We start from the raw sequence: 26,186 nt of genomic DNA, 5'->3' as shown, positions 1-26,186 counted from the left end.
CCGGCTGGAGAGTCTGGGAAGGAGCAGGGAGGGGTGGGGGAGAGTGATCTCTTGCAGTCTGTCCATCCTTGCCAAGCCAGCCCCGGGGTGTGCAAGGGGACCGAGAGGAGCGGACACGCGTGGGACTGCGCGGACACAGGCTGCCACCTGCTGAACAGGGGCAGGGAAAGACAGCCTGCAGGGCTTGGTGCACGCTTTCTGTGAACAGTGAGGCAGGGTCTGGCTGTTACCCCTCTCTTCTCCTCCCAAAACAATCCTCAGCACCACCCAGGGTAATTGTTTAAAGCTTAAACAAGTCTAAAGGAGTTTAAATCTGAAGAGATTTGATTGAGAGGTTCAAAACCACCAAATTATTTAGTGACCACTATCCATGCTTGGAAAAATGAGGGGACACTCTCTGGTATAAACTCAATTGCTGCCCTGTCCCGCAAAGTACAGGAATAGATGTTGTCCTCATGTTTTAGTGACAGATGTTGAACCTCAAGACCCTTTGAGATTAGCCCAGATCATGCCATCCTTCCCTACGAACTGCAGTGACACCTGCGGTCCCCACCCAGAAGAGCGGAGGTGCCAGGGCACAGCCAGCCCCAGCAGGAATGGAGGCTGGCTTGCCAGAGGCCTGACTACGCATTAGAGCAATTTGAGGAGTGTTGTAAAACGTGCCCTCAAGCTTCAGCAATCCCATAGATAAGTCTGGAGAAGGATCTTTATATAATATGAAGGAAGGACCAGGAAAAGAGAATGTAAATCTTCAGATATTAATAATCTGGAAAATATATCAATCCTATTAGTGACTGTAGGATAAATGAGCAGGAAATTAAACTGGGTATTTCTGCCTCATAATTTCTTGTTCATATCCCAATGACACATATACAGGTACATTTATCCTCTCCTGTGGACAGCCAGTTGTATGGGCACCACTGAGGGAAGATGTATGGGAGGCAGGGTCAGTGACCTCCATGCGCTGCGCGACCCCGGGGCACAGGAGGCTGAGGGCTGCCTCTCCAAGGACTGCACCTTTGGCTTTCTCCTGCCATTGCTTTCCATCACTAACTCCTCCCCTGAGTTTGTTCAGGACCCTGTTTTCAGCATCCCTGTGATCACAGACATTTTTTGCTGATCCCTGCTAGGTTGCCTGCTATGAAAATAGCACTTTGTCACAGTTGCTGGTTTATTGGGGGAGCAAGACACCTCTGTGTAAAGTAATGGGAAAGTGGCCTCTAGCACCCTGCCTGCCTCAAAAGTCTTGCTTGCAGTTTCGCAAGAAACTTGAACTAAAACCACCAGAAAACTATCCAGAAAACACTGAATGTACGTTAAGTTTTTTGATTGTTCCCACATCCCTTGTAATTCTCAACCGCAGCTCTGTACTAGAGGCTGGATACACATGGTGGGCATTTTTCTTCTTGCTAGCAGTGGGATAGCAGGAATTCAAGCTTCCCTTTTCAAGTCCAGAATCAAAGTATTGACAAACAGTAAGAGAGGAATGTGAGTTTTGAGGTTGTGTCTTCCCTCAAAACAAGAAAACTGTCTAACTCCAAGGCTTTTCCCAATACCGTTTTATTCTTGTCATGAATTTGCTTGTACTGTTTTCCTTTTCTCCATACAGGAAATAAGCCTATGGCTCTCTCACACTTTAATATGCTTGTTACACTGTGCAGAAACATTTCAGACTCTACTCAGCACTTCATTTCTCAGCCATGTCTTTTCAAGAACTGGCAGCCTGCAGGATAGCTTTAAAAATAACTTAGTTCATATTGCAACAATCCTGTATACTGGAGCTGTCTTGAGCCTCTCCTTGCTTCTTCTGGTGTCACACTGTAATCATGATCTTGTTTCTGTCTTCTCACAGGTATTTGTTTACTTGCAGGGCAGCAGGTACTATTCTACAGTTTGCAGCGTGGGTGTGCACAGATCGTGGAATTCTGAGCAGACCGTGTGGTCACTTTCGATTTGCAGGGGACTGAAGATTACCCTTTTGGCTTTTTATTTCTATGTTCCTGTTCTTCTTGTTGTTATTTTTAAATAACAATTGTTCTGGTTTTACTATTTAAATAACAAATGCAAGTATTCTGCAAAGTTTTGGCTTCCTGGAGAGGGAGCTTCCCCTTTGTAATCTGCTTTTCAAAATGTGCCAAATCATTCCCCCAGCAAGCTTGTTTCACTTTCCACTCGCTTTCCTGATGCTGGGTTTTCATAAAACAGGGAAGTTTCGGTTTTCCAAGTAATTTATATCGCTTTCATTTTAATTTTTTTCCCTACCTAAAGCTGAGAAAAGAGTTATTTTACACTGCTCATGACACAGCCTTGTTGTCTGGGAGAAAGAGGCTGGACGTGGCAAGTGCACAAAGTGCGCAGTATAAAGATACCAGAACTATATTTCAGCGAGCAGCTAAGGTGGTGGCAGTCACCTTGCGTATCAGCATGAGACTCTGCATGGACTTTCCTTCTGAGAATGAAAGGTGAGAGTAAAAGGTGAAACAGTGCTAATATAACCTGCTTGGTATGATCTTCCTGTGCAGCCCTAGTTTGAAAATGAGGCCAGAAGCAGGAAGCAATGGAAAGCTGGGTGTGTTACCATGGGTCAGCAAGACTAAATCACTTTCAGACCCTGGCCCAGGTACTTTAAGCTTGATCAGATAGTTCTTCGCTGCACTGCTGATTGCAATGTAGACCTATATGCACTCCTTTGGAAAACCAACTGCACAGTATAATTAATCCTCTTATTTGATGCACAATGTTCCAGTTAAGAAAAAAAATTATGATGTATGCTAACCACTAGAGTTAATGTCAGTCTGGGTTTAGCCTTGCAGACATCTCCAAAGGAGAATATGACTCATTGCTCAGGGACTTTTTTTTTTTTAACCATCCTTGTTATACTGAGGTTGGGGAATTCCAGTGTGATGAAAGAAAATTTCTATTTCACTGCCACAAATTTATGAGGTTTGATGGCTCCATTTTAAGATCTGTCTAGTTCAGATCAGTTATACTAGCTAACCCACTGAAGTCCTGAGACGTGGACAACCTCTGTTTCTGGTGGCCAGATGCCTCACTTTGAGAGATTAGGCCAGAAGGCAAGAAACGCTGGAGTTCAAGTCAAGCACCTGCCAACATACCTTTAAGCTACATTTATGCCTTCCTGTGTGGGATGTGGTACAGGGAGCAGCCTGTCTACCAGGGCTTGTGAGAGCATGGAGCTTTCCTTCCTTCTGGTCTTGGCTGTGCTTCTACATAACTGCGACTTAGGAAAGATGGCACAGCCCACACCACTGTTGTGCTGCTTTTCTGAGAGGCGGGTATATAATTCTTTTATATATATGGAGCCTGGCCAAAACATGGCAATGAGCAACATACCGTTGCAGCATGTCAGATCTGTACACAGATAGCAAAGACACAAGTCATTTATACAACACTACACCTTAATCAGTCCATAGGTGTACAAGTTTGGTGCATGGCTATTAAAGCAGCCTGAAGGTTTGTCGTTGAAAACATGAGGATTTTGGCAGTATAGTAGTAGCAAGCTGATTAGACACTTAGAAAGTGCTGAAAAGTTACAAGGCAAGAGGCTCCAAAGTGGGGTGGAAGGTTGTTATAAGTGCTTAGCATCTATCTATGTGGTGCTTGAGGCTTGTGGAAGAGCTGTACACCCTAAACTGGGTCTGGGCTTTGCAACGAAACATGTTCTCTGTCCTTCAGATCTCTGACAGGTCAAGCCTATGAAAGGCTTTAAGTTCTTGAAGCTAATCTAAGTCCTGCCTTTCCTTTCAGGGTCCTGCTTTCTCACTGTTTTCAAGGTCCACGTGTTGCCCTCCCAGGCACCTTGCTTCCAGCAACATGACCCTTTGGAGCATCCCTACACAGCTGTGTGCACTCAGCCTTGACCAGGAGTTGATTGCCAGTGCCTGACACCCTGCTGCCAGACCTGCCCTGCCCTTTCTACACCCCTGGGGCCAGGTGGCAGCAATTGGACCCCACCCCACACACCAGCACACCCTGGCTGGCTGGTGGAAGTGAGCCCAGGCAGGCCTCTTCTGTCTTGGCAAAGTCTTAACACTAGCTGGAGATTCCCTCTAAGGAACTGATGGCAGATTGAAAGAAAGTCATTCTCCTTATTGCATGACCTGGAAAAATCAAACCTTTCCAGTGAGGATTCCTTGCCTGTGAAAGATTTTGTGAGACTGCATAAATGGATGTGTGGGTGGAAAAGCCTCACTGCAAAGCAGCCAGCACTACTAGTTCTTGGAATGTATGAGCTCAGTCCTCTGCACTCTGTGACTGAAGAAAGGTAAGGTGTCTTTTTTCAGGAGTGTGCTCTCCCTTTTTGTGATTTATTAACCTGAGTAAAAGAAAACCTAAAAAGGTTGCACAAGAAGAAGGAAAAAGTCGTAAGCTATGTGGGTTTTCTTTTTTTTTTTTTTTTTTAATGACAATGATGTTTTCATTGTATCAATTCCTGCATTAGAAAAGCTAGCATTGCACACTTGCTTATGGAGACTTCACAGCTTCTGCAGGTTGTCTTCCAAAAATCATGGTTCTGCTGTGCTGCTTCAGCTTCTGCTTCTTTGAAGGGTTTTAACATTAGAAAAGGCTTGCAATCATTGCAGGGAACAAGGGAAATATTTTTACTTAGCGCTGAGAGCTTTTGCATAGAAAACTTGCACATATACTCACACATATAAATACCCACATGGGTACTATTATACAAGGGAGAAATCCCGTTTACAACAGAGTAGAATTTAATTCCACAGTAACACCTATATTCCAAATTAATCAGGTGTATGTTATATAATAATTTGTTCAAGTATTCTTCCTAGTACACTTCATAGACTCTTAACACCAGAGTTTTGACTTTGACAAATGCAACATCCCACAATTTTAATGTAAGCAAAACATGACATCAATTAAGTAATGCAGGACCATACATTTAGACTAAACCCTTTCTTCAAATAATGACTACTTTGTTCTTCTGATAGTGAATCTTATAGCTGGACTCTTAAATTGTAGCTTTTAGTTAAATAAGCCATAAAACTTCTCCCAGTTCCTAACAACCAAAAGAAAGCTAAATTATTTTTTTTTAGAGGAAAGATATTGCTACAAAAATCATAATTAATTCTTGTTCATATTATAACTTCCTTGAATCACTCAGAACCACCAATGAAAATGGCATTGAAAAGCTCTGTTATTTATATTATTAGAAAAATACTAATTCAGTCAGAAATAATTGTCAAATTATTCTGTCCTATGTCTCTTCCAAACTACCAGAATAGGTTTTACTTAGCTCAGCACTATCATTATAAGAGTTTCCACCTTCCTGAGTGCAGGTTTGGTTTTGCTCAGTGTCATCATTATAAGACTGTCCCCCACCCTGACACCTGGTAACAGCTGCCTTCAGTTTTTCCTCAATTTTATCAGCTGCAGTGCACATTTTAAACTCTCTCAGGCTGCTTATTAGGGTTCCATAGGCTCCTTTTATCCCATGTCTTTGATACCAGACTTGAAACAGCTTAATCTTCTGTTCAGATGTATCACTAAAATAATCCCGAAGAGTTTGATCTATGACAGGTTCTGGTATTTTGTGATTACGAACAAATGTCTTGACTTCTTGGAGTGTCATCTCCTCCACAATACCAGCAGCATGGCTGCTCAGGTCAACATCTAGAAGCATAAAATGAAATTAATGCTCTTGGCACTTACATCTTACTGCTTTTTATCACATGTGCTCAGAGTTGATACTTTTCCTATCCAAAACTGATTTAAGATTCAGGTATTCATGACTATCTTTTACATGTGATTTTTTTACAATATATAGCAAGTCTGCTTTTACATATTCCTACCAAATGCTAGGTAATTCAGATATTTAGGGTTGCATCCATATTGCTTTCTACCACTTGAAATAGAATCTCAGTTCCCTATGTAACCTATTCTGTCCTCCTCTGTCAGTAAAGGCTGGTCATCCCTCATGTACCTGTTTTGCTGAAAATAATGTTGTGAAAGGTCCTGGAATAGGACAGGTCTTTTGTTGTGATACAGCCTTGAAGCTTCTGTTCTTTTCCTGCTGTATGTTACTACTGTGGATTTGCCCTTGAATGCAAGGTAGGTTTCCCGTTTCTGTGATCCCATTGCTGTGCGTGGGACTACACCAGTACTGTAATTATCCATGATCATAGAAGTCCAGTTTGCTGCCTCCTAGTGTCTGTACCACATGCAGAACAGAAATTCACCTATTGTCAATTTGTAATTGTTTTCTATACAACAGAAGTTCCTCCTAAGGCAAAACTTTCATAATACCATTAAATGCCTTAATAAGCACAATATGAACTGTCATTTCTTTAATAAGTGGTGTGCTAGAATGACAGCTCTAGGCAGTGGCAAAATCTACATTAAAAATACCCTTTTTTAGTGTTGGTTTTACATGTCTGTACTTTTTTTCTTCTACCGAATTTTGAGAAATTATTTGTCTCTTACCTGTGTATATGAGAGGTACATTCTCCTGAAAAGAGAAGCAAGAAAGAAATGTGTAGAAGTAAGTTTTGTAAAACACCAACCTTGTAGAAGACGATAAACACATTTTATGACACTTGACTTCCTTAATTTTCTTTTAGTTTTCTCCATGATTCCCCTGTTTTATAAGCAAGGGAATCAGATCAGACAGACAGGTCTCTTTTGACTTGGGTAAGCTTGGGGAATTGCCTCACAACTGCTATTGCCTAAAAGTACTCATGGGGATAGGTACCCTGGGTCAGCAGATGCCTGATGATATATGAAATTTTGATCTTGGTCATGTAACTTAGGAAGGATGTCAACAAATCCTGAAGAAATAATACAGGGTTTCTCTTAGTTGTCCCCAAAGAGTCCTTGTGGTGAAACTTACTTCATTAACATAATAGAAGAAAGGCATGCTTGGGGAGTCCAGTATAATTTAAATGGAACAAAGTTCTTTGCATGAAGCTGAGGTTTTTGTGATCTAAACAACAATACTTACATAAGAAACCTCTGTTTTGGGGATTACTTCACCTAGGTTCTCCTTGCTAGTAAGACCCCTCTGTTTTCTCTTGTCTGAAACAAAAAAACATTTTTAAAATCCAGGACAGAGTAGATCTCTCATCTGGACTCCAAGAATATAAAATTATATCTGAAAAAGCAGCTGAGTATCTTATTCAGAATATGACAGGAATAAGGAATAGGGAATCACTTACAGCACGTTATTGCTCCAGCTATTAGTGGTAGTAGTACTACTAACACAACTATCACAGCAATGGTCTGTCCTGTCATTCCTGTTTCTGTTGGAACATTAGAAACATTACATGAAAGTTAAGAAATGCAATACAGCAACACACTAAATTTTAAACAAGATTGTGTCAGATTATAAAAACCATTCTGTTGTCTCCTAGTGACAGAAGCTACCTCTTTGTTAAAGTCTTACCTATCATGAGTCACCCCTAAAAAAAGAGTAATAGCTCCTCCTACACCTATACAGTCAGTACAGGGCTGACTAAATATGATAAAATATGACCTGTCAGGAATCACTACGGGCCATTGTGTAGAACAGTACAATTACAATAGCCTCTCAAAATACAGCAAATGCTAGACCATGCTATGTTTTTAAATGGTACCTTTCATTCCGCACACAGTGTCTGAAGTTGAAGTACACTGTTTTTCAACTACGCCACTTTCACATCTGTAGAAAACATGAACAAAAATTATGGCGTTTGTTTGTCTCCTTATAAACTCTGTCAAGAGAGAAAATAAGTCTTCTAACACTTTTTATCAGCTAAATATTTCATATATCAAGATGTTGAAGTATGGAATTTAATAGGTACGAAAATGGCATGGAAAGGTATGGGAGTGGAAAAAAGTGTGGAAATTATTTTCTAGATGTAACAATAGACCACACAAAGACAACAGGAAAGCTCAGATGCTTCACTACATTTTTTTGAAAAATATATACAGACTTGGTGGATGTATACAAGTTTTTCTATGTGCCTTTGGAAAGCCTGCATGGATGGAAGTTAAGTTGACTGAGCTAAGTCAGCTCAACAAGCTAAGTGCAAAGGAAAACTAGTCTGTTCTCCCTCAGATTGTACATTACCTTAGCCTCTGTCTTGAAACTGGCTGGAAAAAGGTGTGATAATATATTAATAACTTAATATTTAATAATGAAGTCATAAACTTACATGGTACAGGGATCACAATGGCTACACGGTATAGAAGAATTGCAGAAATAGTTCTTTGCACAGGTGCATTCTGTGTTCTGTGTTGGGGTACAGTTCTTTGCAACCTCCAAACCTAAAATAAATTTCTTAAAGTTTGTTAGTGTGAAAAAGGTAGGCTATAAAAGCAGACCTCTTCTCACAAGCTCTTGTCCTCAGACTCACAGGCTTTTAGCTCTACCACTGCTGGCGTTGGTGAGACTTAATTCTAAGAACATAGTCTTTATAAGGAGCGCTGCTTCTGGAGTACTGGAAATAAGGAGCTGTCAATGAGACCTCTGCTGGCCAAGAGCTCAAAAACCTGATCACACGGCAGAGTACTTGCTCGAAGCGGCCTCACTTGGCTCCGCCAAATGTCAGCTTCCTTCTCATATTCAGAAGTATAAAGCCAGAAGGAAACTCAGATCACATAGCCCATCTCCCTGCTTGATGTCAGAGCCAGGTTCTTTACCCTCCCTGACAGACAACAAGCTTTATCTCTTCTTAAGGACCTCCAATGGTGAGGAATTCTACTCCACCTTTTTAGCTAACATATTCCCTGCTATCAACACAAGTGAATTAATTTTCTCCTGTCCTCAGGGTATATGATGAAGCTACCTTCATCTATGAAAAATTATTTCTGCATTAAAAATTACTGTAAGCATCTACTTACTATGAGAGCTATTTTCATAAGCATATAGGAATAGAAGTGAACTTTTGAGTTATTGCATTCAGTGCCCTGCTGTAACAGGAAACCATGATAACTTTCGAAATTTGATGAAGCTCTACTGTGAAACCAGTGCTGAAGTCATTCATGGAATACTGAAACATGAATGATCCTAAGAATGGTTCTCATGGAACTTCAGTGGTAATTTTCCTTCCACCTAAGTTCTTCTACTGACTTCTCTTCAACTACATTATTTATTGCCTGTGTGACCATGTGGCTAGTCATCCCATTACTCATTTTTACCCATATTTGCTTTGTGGCATTGTACAAAATACTGAATTGTTTTTCTGTACTTAACTTCACTACCCATTCAAAAATCTTTATTATAGTAGCTAATGAGAGGAAAATATTATATAAAGATGAAGGTGTTACAGGAAGGGGAAAGCACTAAAGATTGATATTTCAGCAGGTGATCTGAGTACAACCGTACTGGAGTTAAGAGCTGTCTCTCTGCTCACTAAACTAGATTTCTGGATATGAGGAATGCAGAACTATCATTCCCTAAATCCAACTATACTAGAACTACAGGACACCTCATGGAACTGGTAGGATATCAGTTTAATGGATTTAAAAAAAAAAAAAAATTTAAAATCTGTGAATCTGTGATGGGTATTTATGCAAAAGGTAGTGAATTTCTGTAACCTGGTGTCCCTCAGCAGGTTCATGCACAAAGGGCTCATAAATAGATACTTAAATGACTAGGCAGGGATGGACCTTCTTATGTCCTTTCCTACGAGTGTGGATGCTGGTAGACTTTGCAGGGAACAGACCACAGAAAGTAGAGAGGTTTGTTTGTGTTTAAATAGCATCTCTTGCCTCCACTGCTGAATGCAGAATACTGGGGTAGGTGGACAACTGGTCTGACCCCATTGGGCATATCTCACAGTCTCTAATTTGACCCTATATCCCACACACCATCTTGAATGCGTAGAAGATGTCACTCTATCTGCTCCATCAATTTAAAATAATATTATTAATTACATGAAAGACTACAGAAGAAACCATTGGGAATTCTCCCATCCCTGCTTCTTAGAACACCCCTCTTTTAAATAGAGGGCAAAGAAGAGACAGCACTTTTCTTTCTTGACTCTAACTAGTATGCATAGGGCCTGCTTTGCAAGGACTGCTTTGGTTGAGCAACGGCAGATATAGGGAGAAATAACAGACCAACATAGCTTGTTCTTCTTCCTACTTTGTGCTTGATGAAAGGGAACTGGAGGATGAACTGTCATAAATTCCTTCATGTACTACCACTGAAACATTTTAATCTGCATGCTACCCACTATTCAGGGACTGTGAAGACTTTTCAGTCAAATCCTGTATCAAAAAAGAGTCACTGCTAGAGTCGCTATTTCTATAGACGCACCGAATACGCTGTCACATGAATGGCATCTCAAACACTTGTTCCAATCATTGACATGATCTATGTACTCCTTTCCATTTTCACAAGCAACACAATGTTTGTTAGTATTTGTTGGACAAGTGATATTTTTAACAAAACCTGTAGAGACAGAAAGACAAGAATTAAGATTTGCAATACATCTGAAAAGATCCCATGAGCAGTAAGACTTATGTCAGACTTTCTTTTTAATCCCTAATACTTTTTGATTTACAAATATGAACAGAATCTATATTATTTACACATACATATATGCTCTTCGGGAATGTAGTATATATAAGATCTGATTATTCCTCTTCAGTCCTAAATTAGAGGAAGAACACACCAAACAAAACTGTATGTGCAAAATTGGAAAACCCACGAATATATGGAGTCTGGTAGGCACAAGCCTGTGCTTGCACTTTTTTAATCTCTCAAAGATGTATAGGTAATTCTTCATTCTTTTGTGACAAGCATGTTATGTGAGAACTACTATCTGTAGTGAAAAGTTCTTGGTGCACTGAGCTCAAGAAATACTTTTGAAGTGTCTGATGTCCTGTAACAGAGAAAGATACAGTTAGAATGAAGCACTGCATCCAGGAAACCACAGCTATGCTGCTTAGCTATCCCAGCAGAAAGCAATTGTGCCTGTTGTGGTTTCTATTCTTAATGACTTTTCAACGCTGTCTTAATGATACTCACCACGTTCACATTTCTTGCAACACTGATCACCTAAATTGTATTCATCCAGTTTACACTTAATTTCCCTTTTAGCAATCATCCTCCTTGTAATTAATTTATTGTATGCTATGTGTATTAGAGCTTCAGTATCATTTTTGCACTGTGTTTCAATAATTAAGACAACCACCTAGGAGAGAAGAACAGCAAGTTATACAAAAAACCTGTCAAGGACTGTAGGTGTGTTTTACTACTAGCACAGAGCTACATCAGTACCGTTACTTTATTGCTAAACATTGATAATCACCCCCTTATTAAAGTTGTTCATTACTTCAGAAGAGTCAATGGACAATGAGGACTCATATTAGATTTAATGCTGTCAACCCTACCACAACATTTGAACATTAATGCTTGAGAACAGGCTGATATATCCGAGTTGTAGCAGACAACCTCATATGCCTAATTATAGTGCAAAGGAACTTCCATTATTTTCTTGAAGAGCTTTCTCTGCCTCAGATCACTATGCCTAAATCTGCCCTTTCTTAGACAGTAATAATAATCTTCCATACAAATCTTCCTTAATTCAAATTACACCTTAATTTCTTGCCACCCTACTGTTGCTTGCAAACTGAACAGTATTAATGCATCTTCGAAAAAAAGTTTTAATCTCAGCCAGAAATACCCTATTTCTAAAATGATCTTGTTCTCACTTTGTTTTCCAACTCAATTATTTTTCTCCTTAGTAGATTATGCCTACATATTCCTTAAAGTCACAGTCTCCTTTCAAATTCATTTATACCCTGATCCCTTTCTTTGAATGTACCGTCAAGTTGAATTGTGTAGTGCTTGTTTTTTATATTTTTTTCATGTTACTAACTAGGCATCGCTGTCCTGCCTATTTTCATGATAATAAGAAAGCACTGTGGATCAGAGACCAAACCATTCTTTTTTTCTCTTTGGGGAATAAGGTGGGAAAATGAGAAAGATAGATCTGCTATTCTTTGCCTCCTCCTTCATGGCAATGCCTTGTGGGGAATTCTGTATATACTTTGCATGCACTAAGTCTGATGAGACTGTCTGTATAGTGGAGCTATGTAATGCTTGTTGGCAGAACTAGATTCCTTCTTAAAAATATTATAACGTAGGACAGTGTGAAGACAGCCTCTGTCTACTTAATCCAGTTTCTGCTGATAGTTTGGAGTGATTTTAACATTTTCACGATATATTTTACTTGTGTGTTACTAACTGTATGGACCTGCAACAGAAAAAAAATAAGACAGTCATTGTCTTGAAGAGTTTGAAGTCTTAACATCTAAGCTGAGCTCTACGGTCACTGTTCTTGCTCCTCTTTAATTAAAAAAATATTGGTTTGTATGTTACAAAAGACTCAGATACATACTGTGAGGGATACTGAGGAAGGGGGGAAAAATTATGCCTGAGAAGAAATGGAACAATCCTATTGTCCTTGGCAAAATGAAAGAATAGGCCAAGTTGTGAAGGAGAGGGGGAGCAGGGTACGTTTTTTGGATTGGAGCTTAGTGGGAAATGAGGTGCAATACAAAGGAACTGTCAAATCCTCATACCAGTGGTGCACTGCATGGACTAAAAGTCCTACCAATCACAGATTCACTCAAATTTTACATCAATATGCAAAACACCTTGACTAGAATCACTTACTTTTAATTTCATCTTGGGTATTTGAAGGAGGTTAATTCTGAATAGTTGATTATCTTTGAACACTTTTGAATTGCAGATTAATAGAAATTTGACTGTATTAATGCTAACAAGGGACATACATATTTAAGGAATTCTTTAATAATTTGAGGACTGGTTATTTTTATTGTTACACTTTTTTTTTTTTTTTTTTAATTTGCCTGCCAGAGGGTGATATTTAATGGCTGATTAATTCAATCTTCGTGATTTTGTGTGAAACTGCTTAGATGCTGACTGGAACTTCGGTTACATGCAGAAAACTCTTTGATTATCTTGAATATTAACTTACAGAAAAATGGGTTTGGATTTCAAACTAGGCTCTCAAGTGAAGAAAGTTTTATCTGTGGCTAGCTAAAGTAACCAATGACCACTGACTTCTACAAGCAGCCACTTCTTTTGATCCTCTAGTCTATTCGGAGATGGGAAGGTGAAAACAATTTTATTTCCTTAGCAGCTCTGTTTTAAAATTCTTATAATATTAGTTACTAGACCTGAAAGATAAACTTCAGCTGCTAAAAAAGCTGTTTAGTACTTGAGAAACTGTGGCTACAGATGCTCAGCCCATCACTTCCCCTGTTCAGTGCTCTAGAGAGCTCCTTTGCTGCCAAAGCTTTGAGGGTGCTTTTCTCCGAATCCCGGTGTAATGATGTCAAGAGGCTAGAAGTTAATATAAGGCCTTAACAGAAGCCGTCAAATGGATGTGCCAAATTAGTTTGATTTGTTTTTATTTTGCCTGGGAGAACCATCTTACTAAAAACTGGGATAGAAACTCCAATTAAAAAGTAGTTACCAAAACATAGTCAGGGACATATGTCCAGTCTGATTTGAAGCAGGGTGAAGCCCTGCACCTCTATCACTCCTCTGCTACATGTCAGATTAGGTTGAGGGAGGGGATGGTCACAGGAAAACACTGGGGGACATGCGTTGCCCTGGCTCTCAAACTGGATGATCGTGACACCCTGACTGGCCTGCCTGCCATGAGGCCTGGGCCAACAGAAGGGTCTGGAAGAGAGGCAGCTGCTGGGGAAGGGAGGCCCTGAGGCACCATGATGGATCTTTGGCCACCCCAGGAAAGCTGATGGTGCTAGAAGCTTCCAGCCCTGAAGGCAGGTGGCATGGCCGGGGCACGTGTCAGGCCAATGCAGACACCACTTGTAGTGTGAGGAAGTTGGTGGGGAAATGACTCCTCCATCTCCCCGTGCTGACAGAGGAACTGTGACTCAGCAGGGTGAGCCAGGAGCGTGGCAGCAGCCCCATCGCCTGCTCTCTGCTGTGCTCAAACACCACAGCGACTCTCTGATGAACCTGCCCCGGCTCAGCTGCAAGGGCCCAGCTCCCACCTTCTCACCTGCCCTCACAGCCATACCTGCAAAGCTCAGCACCCACAGGGACACCCTGCTTTTGGCACTTGAATCTCCCCCTTTTTTAGACCAGAGAAGTCAAGCCATTTTTGGGGAGGAATGGAGGAACGACCTTGGGCAACAGTAAAGAAAAGAGGAAGAGTGAAGATTACTACAGCTCTAATGTACCTACAAACAGTACCTGGGCACAGCAGAGAAACTGAATGGCACCAGCGAAGCACAGAGCATGCACAAAAAAAGAAAACGTCCAGAGTTGTGCAGAAAATGGAATATAATGAAAGAAGGCAACATCTTTCCGAATTGCTAGTATCAGTAAAACTGCTGACTTTTTTGTGTGTGTATGTTTACTGAACGCCTGCAACCACCGTGCATGCACAGACGCAGCCTTCCCTCGTGCAAACTCTCTGCTTCTTGCTTGTGCTTTTATACAAACGAGCTATGCTGATACAGTGAGGGGGGACAGAAGTATAATGCTTTTTTGATGGAAGCCCTCTGCTGCCACCCGTGGAGATGAACTTCCTGGTAAACTTACAAGAAGTGGAGATCACTTCTCAGAATTTGACGTTTAAGCTGCACCAAACACCTACATCAGCTCTGCTTGCAGGGATGTCTCTCACTGCCTTCCTGTACAAGGAATAATGAGAAAACTGTGGAGATTTTTCAAAGCAACACCCTAATTTTTTCAAACTTTTCTCGTAATGCTTAAAAGCAGTCCATTTCCTATATAAAAATTTTGGTGTGTCTTATAGGGAAAGAAAGTCAATAGTTACTTAGTTTCCTGTGCATACCTTAATTACTTTCCTTATTGTGACTGAGCAGTGAGTGCTAATAGCAGAAAGGAAGCACTTTAGGGGCTTTTACACAGGCAGGGGTGATAGGTGCTTTTTTATGAGGTGTACATTCAAACGGCAGCTGTATGTTTTCAGCCTAAAATGACTCACAGAGGCTCTCTTCTACCTTTCTCATCTTAACCTAGAAAATATCTTATCTAAACTGAAGACTTAGACTGAATTAAGCAGTCAAAGGGAATAAAATCAATAGAGGGTATCTGACCCTAGCAGAATCCATAAAAATTATCACAAGAGCTCAAATTTTTTCGTTTCTCCCCTTTTGCATTCCCCAGGCATTTAAGAGAGCTTTCTACCTCCTCCCCCTTCTTCATTCCTACAGAGTCCTCCAAAAGGCTTTCACCAACAGGCATCTGCTAAGGAGACTTATAAAACCTGTTTTCATTGTGTTCCCAGGGCAGAGTGACAGGCACTTTAGTTTCTTTAAAACTCATTTCATTTTGAGATTCTCAGGCCTGCAATTCTTCCTGTATCAGAGTATTCTTCATAGCGGGTCAACTTCCTTCAACTGAGAAGTTTCAGCAGACCTACCTTATGGGGATGTAATCTCAGCTTTGGAAGTGTGTGAACATGTTATTTGCATACAGGACTTTTTAAAGATTTACAACTTTTAACCCTGAGAAAAAAATTCTCTGCTTTCTCCTGTTATCTTTATAATACATTGTATTTTTAGCAAACCAGTTCTTCCATTTCTAATCCATAGATGCCTATGGATGTGAAGGCTGATGTCTTCAGAACCTGGTGGGCATTTTTTTTTCTACTCCACATTTGTAACATGGGGCAACATGCATGAGCTCATCAGGGGCTTTCTAAGTGTTAAAAAAAGTGAGGGGGGGGGGGATTTTTCTTCCTTTTTTTGCCTAGTGGGAGCTGAGAAAAACTTTAACTAATTTTCTGAGTTTTGATTTGCTTCTGGTACTTTTGACACTGTTGCTAGAATTAGCTCTCTTGTGTTAACCCTGTCAGGATGTCTATTTCAAAGAGTAAGTAATTTCATACTGTTTGTTAAGATGATTCTCTGTTGCAGTTCTTTTACTATGGTAAGCGATTTCTGCTTCCAATATCTCCAGTATCTTTTTTCCCATCTTTTTGTACCATCAAGGCAGAAGTTGATAGTTTGCATCAAAATAACCACTAAAAAAAATAGTATTTCATGTTCTTTATGAGAAGAACAAAAAGAATCCAGTTCCATCTTCTGAAACAAGTCCCCTCAGCAACGGGACTTGGTATTTCCCCACATTTAGAAGCATCCTGAGCTTCTTAAATTTCATGTGAGATGCTTGTGTTTGGTGCCTGTGAGAGTAAGAAGTCTCAATTACTGTCCAGTGTCTTAAAATAGTCACTGTCAAAATTCAGTCCATTACTATTTCACATCTCATCTGACTCACATGCAATTTATGGCAATATATTGGGGGATGGGGCTTGTATGGTTGGTCATTTTGTTTGTGTTTTTAATTTCCATTTTCAGGAGTACTGTACTAGTGAACATCTAATTAATACTATAAAATTTGAGAGAGTTGGAGCAATATTAACAGCTCCCACCTCACTTTGATGATATTGTGGCTAAGGATGAATAATTGCTGGACAGCGCAGAAATTCAACTCTTTTCCTTTTTCCTTTTGTAACACAATACAGTTTTCTTGTTGGCACTTCCTCTTTGTTCAGTGAGTTGCCTCAAAGTAAAGGCAGCTAAGTGTGGAAAAGTGAGCAGACAAATGTTTCCAGAATTGGGGCCCATATACTTTTCATTTGAGTTTTTGGTCATCCCATGACTTTATGTCTATTTGTATGTATACATTTAAACGTGTGCATTAGTTGTCTGGGAAATGAGAAAGAAGGGTCAGTGCAGTAATGTAGTAGTCCTGTTTTCAAAGGTATGTCTTCTAGAGTTCCAGAAAACTGTCTGCTCTGTAATCTATCAGGTAATTACAAAATAATTAGGTAACACTTCACCCTCTTAGGGCGGCCTATTCCTTTAAAGTGTGTCTCTGAGTGGTATGTGGTTTTGAGGCTTGTTTTACAGGATAAAGTTAGGTGTTTTCTGACTACATAGGCCATTGCTATTTTGCATGACTATTCCTGCAACTGGTTATACTTCAGTGCAACATGGATTTCCTTGTAAAATTGAGGTCTCAGTTCAACAAACTGCATTCATGTTCTGGTTTGATTGCATTAGTATGTCAAATGCTGCCCAGGTGTACTGATTTATAAATAGTGTAACAATATGTTAATAAAAATAAAACCATACTTTCTTAAAAAAACAGAATGTATGTGGGAGTGCTACAGTCTTTCTGAGGGGTACTGAAATTTGAAAACAAGTGGAAAATAAGAATAGAAATGATATTTGCTCTCTGGGAGCAGTTTAATAAAATAAAGGGGTTTTTGATATTAATTTATATTCTGAATAGTACCAGGATACTGACCTACACAGACATTTCTGCCAGTTTTGCTGCTTCTGTACAGGAATAGATAATACACACTTCTATCCGCAGATGAAAATCCTTCTTTATATTTAACTATGCTCTGGTGCTTTGTGGAGAGGCATGGATATAACCCTCTCAATCACTTTAAGTAGTTTACTACCTGTCATATAGTAAATCAAGTCAGAATTTGAGTAGTTTTTACCTAAACACCTGATTTTTAACCTGCCAAACCCCAAAGCAAACTGCATTCATTAGCAATGTAACCCCACTGTGAAAAGACTTTTCAATGCGAGCTTCAGGGAGTTCTCTCTGAAATAGGTGAGAATTGGGGTTGGGGAAGCAATGTACATCGTACCTTCGCTTCCAGTCGGGTCACAGCTCTGCTGTGCAGCAGGGCTCACTGCGACCTGCCTGATCCCCACTACCCTCCCTCGGGGTTCTCGGGGCAGGGCTGCCAGAGCATTGGCAGAGCCAGGGCATCTGCACCGGCAGGGTCTGGGTCTCCTGCCCAGGAGCCTGCTGTCACTACAGCTCTTGGGCCTAATGCACCTGTACCAGTGGAGATCCCGGTGCTGCAGACACGGAAACACTTCCTTACCTTCCTTGTTGACAGTAGCCCTTCAAAATGAATGTTTGCGAAGGTAACTTGACTGATGATGGTTAGATACGTGACCTCAGCTGGGAAGCTGCAGAGACTCATACTGTGTGCCGGGGATGATTAAGGCAAGGCCGGAAGGCCCTGCCCCACTACTTCCAGTAAATAACTGGACTTGGGCTATTTCTCTAGTTTTTCCGAGGTCACTGTCAGTAGTGATTCAAAACTTCTCCACCACTGGTATTCGCTTTTATGTTGCTTTACCAGATCACTTTGTCGCAGATCCCTGAAGCGCAGGGCGAGTCAGCTTTCGCTAACGCAGTCTTTGCCCGGGCAGATACCCGGTTGGACACAGGCTGCACCGTGCTGGCTGTGCTTGGATGTGGAACCCGCCCCGCCAGCGTCTCCGGCCGGGTCCCAGGGGCTGCGGACGCCAGCAGTCCCTGGGTCCCCAGCAGCTATGGCACATGACCCGCTGTCCCTGGCAGCCACCTGCATCCATACCTCTTGACTTTCCCTCGGCTTTTCCGCAACACGCCCTTCCCCTCAGCTGGCACCCTAAGTCACTATAAAGTCATAAAGTGTCTGAACTTGAAGCTGGGTTTTTTTAAAGGGGGGGGGGGGGGGAAACCCCGCCTAAATAAACTGGCCCAAATCGCGAAAAACAGTTTGTTGCGGCCAGCGTGCTGGCAGCACCCCGCATCCCCCCGCCGCCCTGCTGAGAGGCGCCGGCCCGGCCCGCTCGCCCGCCCGGCCGCGCAGACACTTACGAGGAGCGGGGGAAGGAGTCCCCGGGCCATACCGCCGCTGTCCGGCGCCGTCCCACACCCTCCGGCAAAACGAAAGCGGCCGGTCCCTACACGGAGTCGGCTCCTCCCATGTTGGTAAACACGGGGCGGGCCCGCCCCCGGCCCAGCGCGGCGCTGGGGGGCGCGGAGGGGCCGGCAGCGGGCAGGCGGCGGCGCTGCCCCTTGCCCGCCCTGCCCGCAAGTGCCGGCGGCGTCGCCCGCGAGTGACCCCGCAGGCACGGGAGCCGCGCCGGCTCTGTGCGCCGAGCTCCCCTCTGCCGAAGGGAGGCGAGGGCAGGCCGGCTGCCTTTGGGGCGGCGTGGGCACCACGCCTTCCACGGGGATCTTAAGTGTTCAGGCTGTATGGGGTCGAGTGCCCCCACTTGTGACTGCCAGGCACGGCCCTGAGGTCACAAAGCAAAATGCCAGCAGGCTTTGGGCTGGGCATGAGGTATTTGCTTCACGTGCAAATGAGTTGAGCAATTGCCTCCCCACCAAGGGCAGAAACTCCAGTTTTGGACTGTTGGTGAGGTCAGGCTTGGAGCAGGGAGTCCTGAATCCATAGGAGTGGAGCAGTCATTCAGAACAGGCTAAACTCACCGCAGCAGAAGCTACTGCATTTTGCTGTTCTATTGAAAAGATTGCTCAAGCCTGTGCTTCTATTTTGTAGCTATTTCCAGTCACTCCTTGCGTATTTCCTGCAAACTTTCAGTGGTTGAAATTCTGGTAGTCTGGCCTCCTTCATAGTGTTAGAAATAACATGATGGTGTGGGTTATCGATACGTGTTTTGATCTTTCAGGTTTTGACATGATGCCGTTGCCTTGGGAAGACCATGGTTGCAACTGAGCTGACGTTTTCGTTTTAAGCACTGTTTTTCAGTGTTTATGACTCAGATTTTCAGAAATCTTTCAGATTTTCTGCTAGTATTACTCTTGGCTGCCATACAGATAAGCCGGGTTCATAGCATCAAAAGATAGCTGCTGTTTTAAATATTTCAGGCTTTTTAACCACTTCCGGATAAAGTGAAATGTGCTGCTGACACATTTATAGAGATGCAGCCCTTGGAGTATCCTTTAACAATCAACTTTTTGCCTTCTCAGTGGCAGTATGGAGTATGGTGAACAAGAGGGACTGCACTTGGGTGCAGTGTCTGTGTTACATGTCTGTAGTTCCTACTGGGCAAATTCAAATCAGTGTGTACCCCGAGGCTCTTAATTTTAGCGGAAATTTGTGGGTGGAGTAGGGACGGCAAGTAACTGTTGTCTGAATCTGGATGGCTGCTATAGCAGAAAGCTGAGTTGTTTACAAATTCATCTCTTGGGGGATTATTGTTTGTCCTAAAACCAAAACCTGATGCCACTGGGCCCTCAGCAGGCATCGCTTAGTGTTCAGTAACTCCTCAGTGTGCTTTTTGCCCTACTTGTCCGATATCTTTTGCTAATGTAGCTAACCTCTGTTAGGCGCTCTTCTCCACCCTCCACCCCCCACCCCCCCCCCCGAGGGTGTGATGACTGCATGCATATGTCTGTTTTGTGGTGGAGTGTTTTTGTCTTGGTAGGGAGCTTTGAGAGACATTTGAGAGGTCACGAGATTCTTGTCAAAACAATAGTGTCTGCATAAAACCTGGAGTCACACCTCATGTAGTTAATACCTGCAGGTATTTGGGGTTTTTTAATATATATAATGGATACAAACCAAGAGACAGCAATGTGCTTGGATGATTTTTTGTTTGTTGTTTGCGTATCCTGAGTTGGTATCGGTGAGCACTGTAAGGCCAGTGTTTTCCTCTTTGCACTGTTCCTTGGGTTGCAGCAGCTTTTTTTGGCCGGTAAAAGTGGCAGCCTTGACTATTTTCTTTACTGACCTTTCATCTAAAGCTTAATTCAGGTGTCAGCTGAGGAGTACTAAACAGGAATACGAGACGCTGGAACTATTTTTCTTACCAGCAGATGGCCTTGCACCTTTCTTAACATGCGAAGAGGGATCAGGCTCTGGTGGGATCAAACTCCAGAACAGTTAACACACAGGAGACTGACTTTTTAGTTCCTTTGCAACTCCACCTTTAAAAATGTAAGGTTTTGGACTTAAAGTGAATTTTTTTATTTATTTACTATGCTGGTTTGATTTTTTTGTTTGCCTTTTTTTCTTGTTATTTTTGTTGTAAGTCCATGTATGTGCCCTGGTCATAGGAAATTCTGTTCAAGATCACTGTAAAAACACCTAACGCAGTGTTCTGGCTTTGAGAGTCACTGAGTTGGAATCTGTATTCATGCCTTAAATGGCATCAAACCTTTTCTTTCCTCTTCAGAAGCCTACTTAGACCTAGAGAAACTGACTCCATCGGGGTATTATGACCTTGTGAGTTGCTGAGTTTCTGTCTCTCAAGGTGAGGAAAAATATGTAAGGTGAACTAGAACATGACTGAGGGCCCAGAGGCCTGTGCATTGTATTGGCCTTATCTTATAATGTTTTATATTCCAGAGGGAAAACAATGGGGTGAAAAAGCATAAGATCCGACTTGCTTTCTACTACTTCTTTATAAAATCATTACAGATTTTAAAAATTTAAATATACTGGGGTTTTTTTAAATACTTGATTTAGATTTGTTTTGGCGTATTGGTAATTACTTAGCAGTTCTTTTGTACTAAGATTAGGCAATTAGATTAATGCAGTGTAAATTAACAAAGGTAGTTTGATCAAACTTATATTCTCCTTTGACCTACAATATGCATTATAAGATTATTGTTGCACAGAAGACTTACACTGGTATATCTTAATATAATAAATGTAAGAGCTGTTGAATTTATGAAGAATTATGAACTCCTCACTTTAATTGTCTTCCTGTTAGCTTTGCATTTCCTATATGTCTATTTATTCCTCTGACTTTTAGCAGATAGTAAATTTACCTTGAAATGTGTATTAGGGGACACAGCTGTTGTATTTGGACAATTTGATCTGGCTTAAAAGGGAGTAAAATAGGAGATAATATGGAATATATGTTTTGGAGGTACTTAAACATTTTCTTATGTAATTCATATTTTGTAATAACCTGAAGTTTAAAGGGAAGGGGATTAAAGCTCAAAAACTTAATAACTGGGCCCAAAGTAAAGTAACTTTTTTTCACTTTCTGTCTGTCTGCATTTTGTTTTATTTTGCTTTTATGTTTTGCCTCTCCCCTCTCTCATGTATGTTCCAAATAACCCAATTTTGACTTTTGGTTCAAGTACTAGACTGACAAATCCATTACTCATGCCACTATATTGAATCTCCTTCATCCTTGGTTCAAACCTGTTTCATTCTGTGGCTTTTGTCACAAGCACCGGATAACCCTAACTGGTAAATTATTGGAGTGGCATCAGTCTTTAAAACATCATATCTTAAAGAGTACAGTTTTATGGTGGAATGCTTTACCTTTTGTTTTCCAAATCTTCTGTGAAACATTAAAATGGTGACCTTGCTCCACCCACCAGCTGCACCCTTTGTTCTATGGTCTTGTGGACCAGAAATGATCTGTAACCACTGTAACCATTGGCTATTTTGTTGCAGTGTGAAAGGGCTAGATTCTGACAATTTGAGGTTACCTTTCTCCCTTTCTGAGACACTACTTCTAATTATCTGGGTTAGTGGTATAGTGAAAGGTCAGATGATGTGGTAGCAAAGCACTGTATTGGCCCAAACACCTCATTCTGTGGGTGGAGAAGCTGATATAACAGCATAGAAGTGGGAAAGCCACCAGTGATCAGAGAAGTTTATGAACACCCTGGTTTGGTTTGGTTTTCTAAGGGATCTGCATAGTGTTACATCAAATCCCATCAGGGAGTTCTGGCATACAGCATGTTCCTATTGGAAGTGATAGTGATCTGATACACAGGCCTGTGGAGCCATAGGTGCTAGTGTTTACCTAAAAAATCCCCACACTAACAACAAAACAGAGTGGAAAATTAATCTTGTAGCAAGTCACTTGTCCCCACTAGCAGTTCTGCTCTGAAGAAGGTGATAAATGAGAATTGGGAATAGTCCCTGTCACTCTAAAAGTGTGTCCTTTCTCTTGTAATTCAACTTCTTGACGCAGCCCTGGATCCATGCTTTTGTCCAGCAGACCCAGTTTTATGACGTCAATGCATTCTTCGCAGCAGGGAAAAAAAGTCATTTTTCAAACAAACCGAGCATTTCCTTAGACTGGAAAAGCAAATTGGCTGAATGCCTGGTGGCTCCCACAGCCAATCACTATAACCTTACCATAAATGTAGATGTGTTTCTATCTTAGGGTTGATTATTGAATTTATTTTAGCCATGGGACCATCCTGTCCCAGTCCTCTGTGTGTGCACTCTACCAGTGAGTGCTGAGATCCTGAATGTTGCATTATTTAGCAAATATTTTGCACATGACACAGGCTCACTCAAAATTTGACTTTGTGACTTGATATGTTGTAAATGCATCTCTTTTAAATGTTTTGCAAAGCTCTGTGTCCATCCAGAACTTGTAGCAGGCAGCTTTACTTCAGAGGTTGGCTGGTGCTCTTTTCTCTTTTTTTCAGGCTAATTGCTCTTAGGGTTTTTTCTGAGGATGGTATTACTAATACTAAGATTATGCTTTATACTTGCAAAGCTTGGTGTACAGCAAATGCTAACTGTCAAATGTGTAACAGATGAACTGTAAAATCTCTTGAGATAATGTGCTAGGGAGGCTAGATACTCTCCAGAGCTGAGTGAGGAACTGTTCAAATCTTTTTCCCTTCAGGCATTGCCTGGACAGAACGTGGCTGGTAATACTGCTGGCAGTCTGTAAGTAGTATTAGTTGCCTGCATTTGTGAGTTAAATCCATGTACTGAGGATGAGAGTGGAAAGATCTGTATAGAAACATCTGTGGTTAAAAGGTAAATGTGAGTAAAAGGAGGCCTTTAGTTCTGCTTTTAACCTTTGATTTGAAGATGGCAGTAACAGGCACACCAGATGGCTTTATTTCCGATGTTAAGTAATTGACACCCAAACAGCCACTCTTCAAGGAAAAAAAAGTTTCCATAATAATTTTAAAGTTAACTAAGACAAATTTTATTAAAGGTGGTGGTGGGGATGAGAAGTTAAAGGAGCATACTGTAGTTGAGAATTTTTTTAAAGTGTAATAAATATTATGTCTTTTGGGATTTAGTTCCACTGATTCACTTTGTTCTGTCATGCTCCTCTTTCTGGGATATCATCTAACAAGTGAGACTAGCACACTTAGATAAAGCAACGCTTGTGGCTGAGATTCCAAACTCTCTCAGGTTTTTTTTTTTATATCCTTAAACCCTTTTTGGATATCCTTAACCTTTGAAATTCTTGAGGGGAGTGGTGAGGACAGCTATGTGAAAAGTTTTATCCCTCCCACTAACGTTTCAGATGCAGTTTGGCATCCTCTGTGACATCAAAGGTTTTTCAGAGTGAGAACAGGATGCAGTGATCTTGCTCTGAATGTTTGTCTCCTGGGCACTGCTGTGCGCTTTTAACCAGGGCTTGTGCTTCAGGTAGACAATCAAGAGCTAAATTCTGGTAGAGAGGGGCTGTTGTGGTAGAAGCAAGGTTTGGAGGTGGTGGACTGGCACTGTTCTCTGACTTCACCTACTCACCCACTTCTACCACACATCTGCACAAACAGACAAGAGACCTGGGTGGCTACAGGAGTGAGTCATCTTCTCTGCTCAGCTGCACAGCCTGCTGCATAGTCAAGCTTTTATGAGCATGAAGCAAATGACATGTGTATGTAGTACAGAGTGATTTATATTTCTGTCAAAATGCAGCTGATTGTTTTCTGTCATTGGTTCTAATCAGCAATTACATGGTGGGCTTAGTAGCTGTGCATCTCCAGGGGTGGTCATAACAAGAAGGGATAAACTGATGTTTGCTGTCTGAAGCAGTCCGTTAAGTTCCCAGATAAGATGTTAATAATATTTTTCAGCTGAATCATTTATCAAATACTTATTGGAAGACAAGTATTTTGGAAGAGGCATCCTTTCTGCACTGCATGGTGGCTGCCTCTCCTTCTGTCCGCCAGCTCACATGCAGGAAAGGGAGATGGGATGGGGGACCACAGAGGGAGGAACAGCAGAACATCCATTTCTGGGGGTTCCTGGGATGGACAGAAGAGTCTGGTGCCAGTGCAGGCCACAGCTTTAACAGCCACAGGTTTCTCATGTGTTTCTCCCAGCTTGGGGGTGCTCAGAAACTGCTCTGTCTGGAGGTAGCCTGCTGAGGAGAGCAGTTCCTCAATTTTGTGTGAGAAATGAAGAGGGACTTTCATCTCTTTTCTGTAATAGCGTAAGGAATTATTTTATCTTCTTGAAGTAGAGGTTTTGGACGGGATTCTCAGCTCTCATTGAATCACTTCAGTGAGCTGTGACTCTACTTGGGATCAGTGGTGATTTTGTTGTTGTCTAGGGTGAAGCTAAGATTTCATTACATCCGCTTTATGCACATGTAAAGATATATATCAGTAGCTGAGGACTTCCCTCCCTCTGGGAGGCAGGGGTGGGTGCCAGCTCCTTGTCCATCAGCTTGGCAGCTTGGTCTGCGCTGTTCTTGCCACATAGCAGAGGCTGGAGCCTCTCAGCGTGGTGCAGTGACGGGCTGTTAATACGTGAAACTTGTTCCTTGACCTCACAGCTACTCTTTCACTGTTCCTGAGTGACCTGGTACAAAACTGACATGTTTTTCTTTTCATTGGCCCTACCTGAAAAACAGGACCTGGCAAAAAGTAGTCTACAGAAGAATAACTATGAATTACTAAAATCAAGGTAATAGGGAAGGTTTAGCCCTCATGAAAACAGTAGCTTACATTGTGGAAGCAGAAAAAAGAAAACAGACGTTAGCCCTTTTTCCCAAGTGTGGTTGTCCCCTGTTCCCCCCGGCACATTTTTTCTGAGAAGGCCTGGCCATTTGCAGTGCAAGTGGTGCCGAGTTTTTAATGCTATAAAATACTATAGCAACACTGTTTTATTTAAATACGATTCAGAAAGGGGGACCTGTTTATGCTGAAGACCTGCTAATTGCATAATTTTCTCCTTTTGTTAAACAATGTGTTCATGCTGTGTAATGCAGACTAATCAGAGTGCAGAAGAATGATTTATGTTATGTTGAAGAGGTCTGGGTATTTGACCTTGTGAATGAATTCCCAGAGACAGCTAAATACAATGCAGTAAGTAACAGGCTCTAATTAGGGAGCTGAAAGAGCTGTGTATAGTTCTGGTATCCTGATGTGGAAACTATCCAGGCATTTTCAAGATCCTGGGGCAACAGTGTTTTACAGCAGTGAAAGGCGTTACTACATCTATTCAAGAAGTTACTAGCAAAGAATTGAAAGAGAAACCTGGGAAGTTACTTACAGGACTAACAACATGGTAGCAACCATAGTTCTGAGACAGATATATACAGAACCTTGTCTTTTATTTAGTGCTGTTACTGTCTTGCAGGAAGAACAGAACATAAATCAGGAGGCTTTAGTATTTTCA

General features: G+C 41.6%; 1 protein-coding gene across 1 annotated transcript; it reads right to left on the bottom strand.

Moving 5' to 3' along the window:
* Positions 1–4,399: 4,399 nt before the first annotated feature.
* FAS (Fas cell surface death receptor) lies at positions 4,400–18,783 on the bottom strand. The gene is made up of 9 exons (XM_074908366.1): positions 18,683–18,783; positions 10,997–11,162; positions 10,283–10,417; positions 8,175–8,286; positions 7,614–7,678; positions 7,197–7,280; positions 6,983–7,056; positions 6,466–6,490; positions 4,400–5,655 (listed from the first exon to the last, which is right to left on the bottom strand). The coding sequence occupies exons 1-9, from the start codon at positions 18,710–18,712 to the stop codon at positions 5,240–5,242; spliced, it is 1,107 nt and encodes a 368-aa protein (XP_074764467.1). The 5' UTR covers positions 18,713–18,783; the 3' UTR covers positions 4,400–5,239.
* Positions 18,784–26,186: the final 7,403 nt, after the last annotated feature.

Source organism: Athene noctua, chromosome 5, assembly GCF_965140245.1.
Source record: "Athene noctua chromosome 5, bAthNoc1.hap1.1, whole genome shotgun sequence".
In the NCBI taxonomy this organism is placed as follows: domain Eukaryota; kingdom Metazoa; phylum Chordata; class Aves; order Strigiformes; family Strigidae; genus Athene; species Athene noctua.
The sequence above is the reverse complement of the archived record's forward strand: the minus strand, read 5'-3'. Positions and strand labels throughout refer to the sequence as shown.

What these genes read in the sequence shown, in the direction of transcription:
- FAS (XM_074908366.1), bottom strand. Translation starts at nt 18,712, where the DNA reads ATGGCCCGGGGACTCCTTCCCCCGCTCCTC. An exon ending in CACTGTGTGCGGAATGAAAG is followed by an intron (nt 7,281 to 7,613) that starts GTACCATTTAAA and finishes ATGTTCCAACAG; the next exon opens with AAACAGGAATGACAGGACAG. An exon ending in CCAAAACAGAGGTTTCTTAT is followed by an intron (nt 6,491 to 6,982) that starts GTAAGTATTGTT and finishes TTCTCTTTTCAG; the next exon opens with GAGAATGTACCTCTCATATA.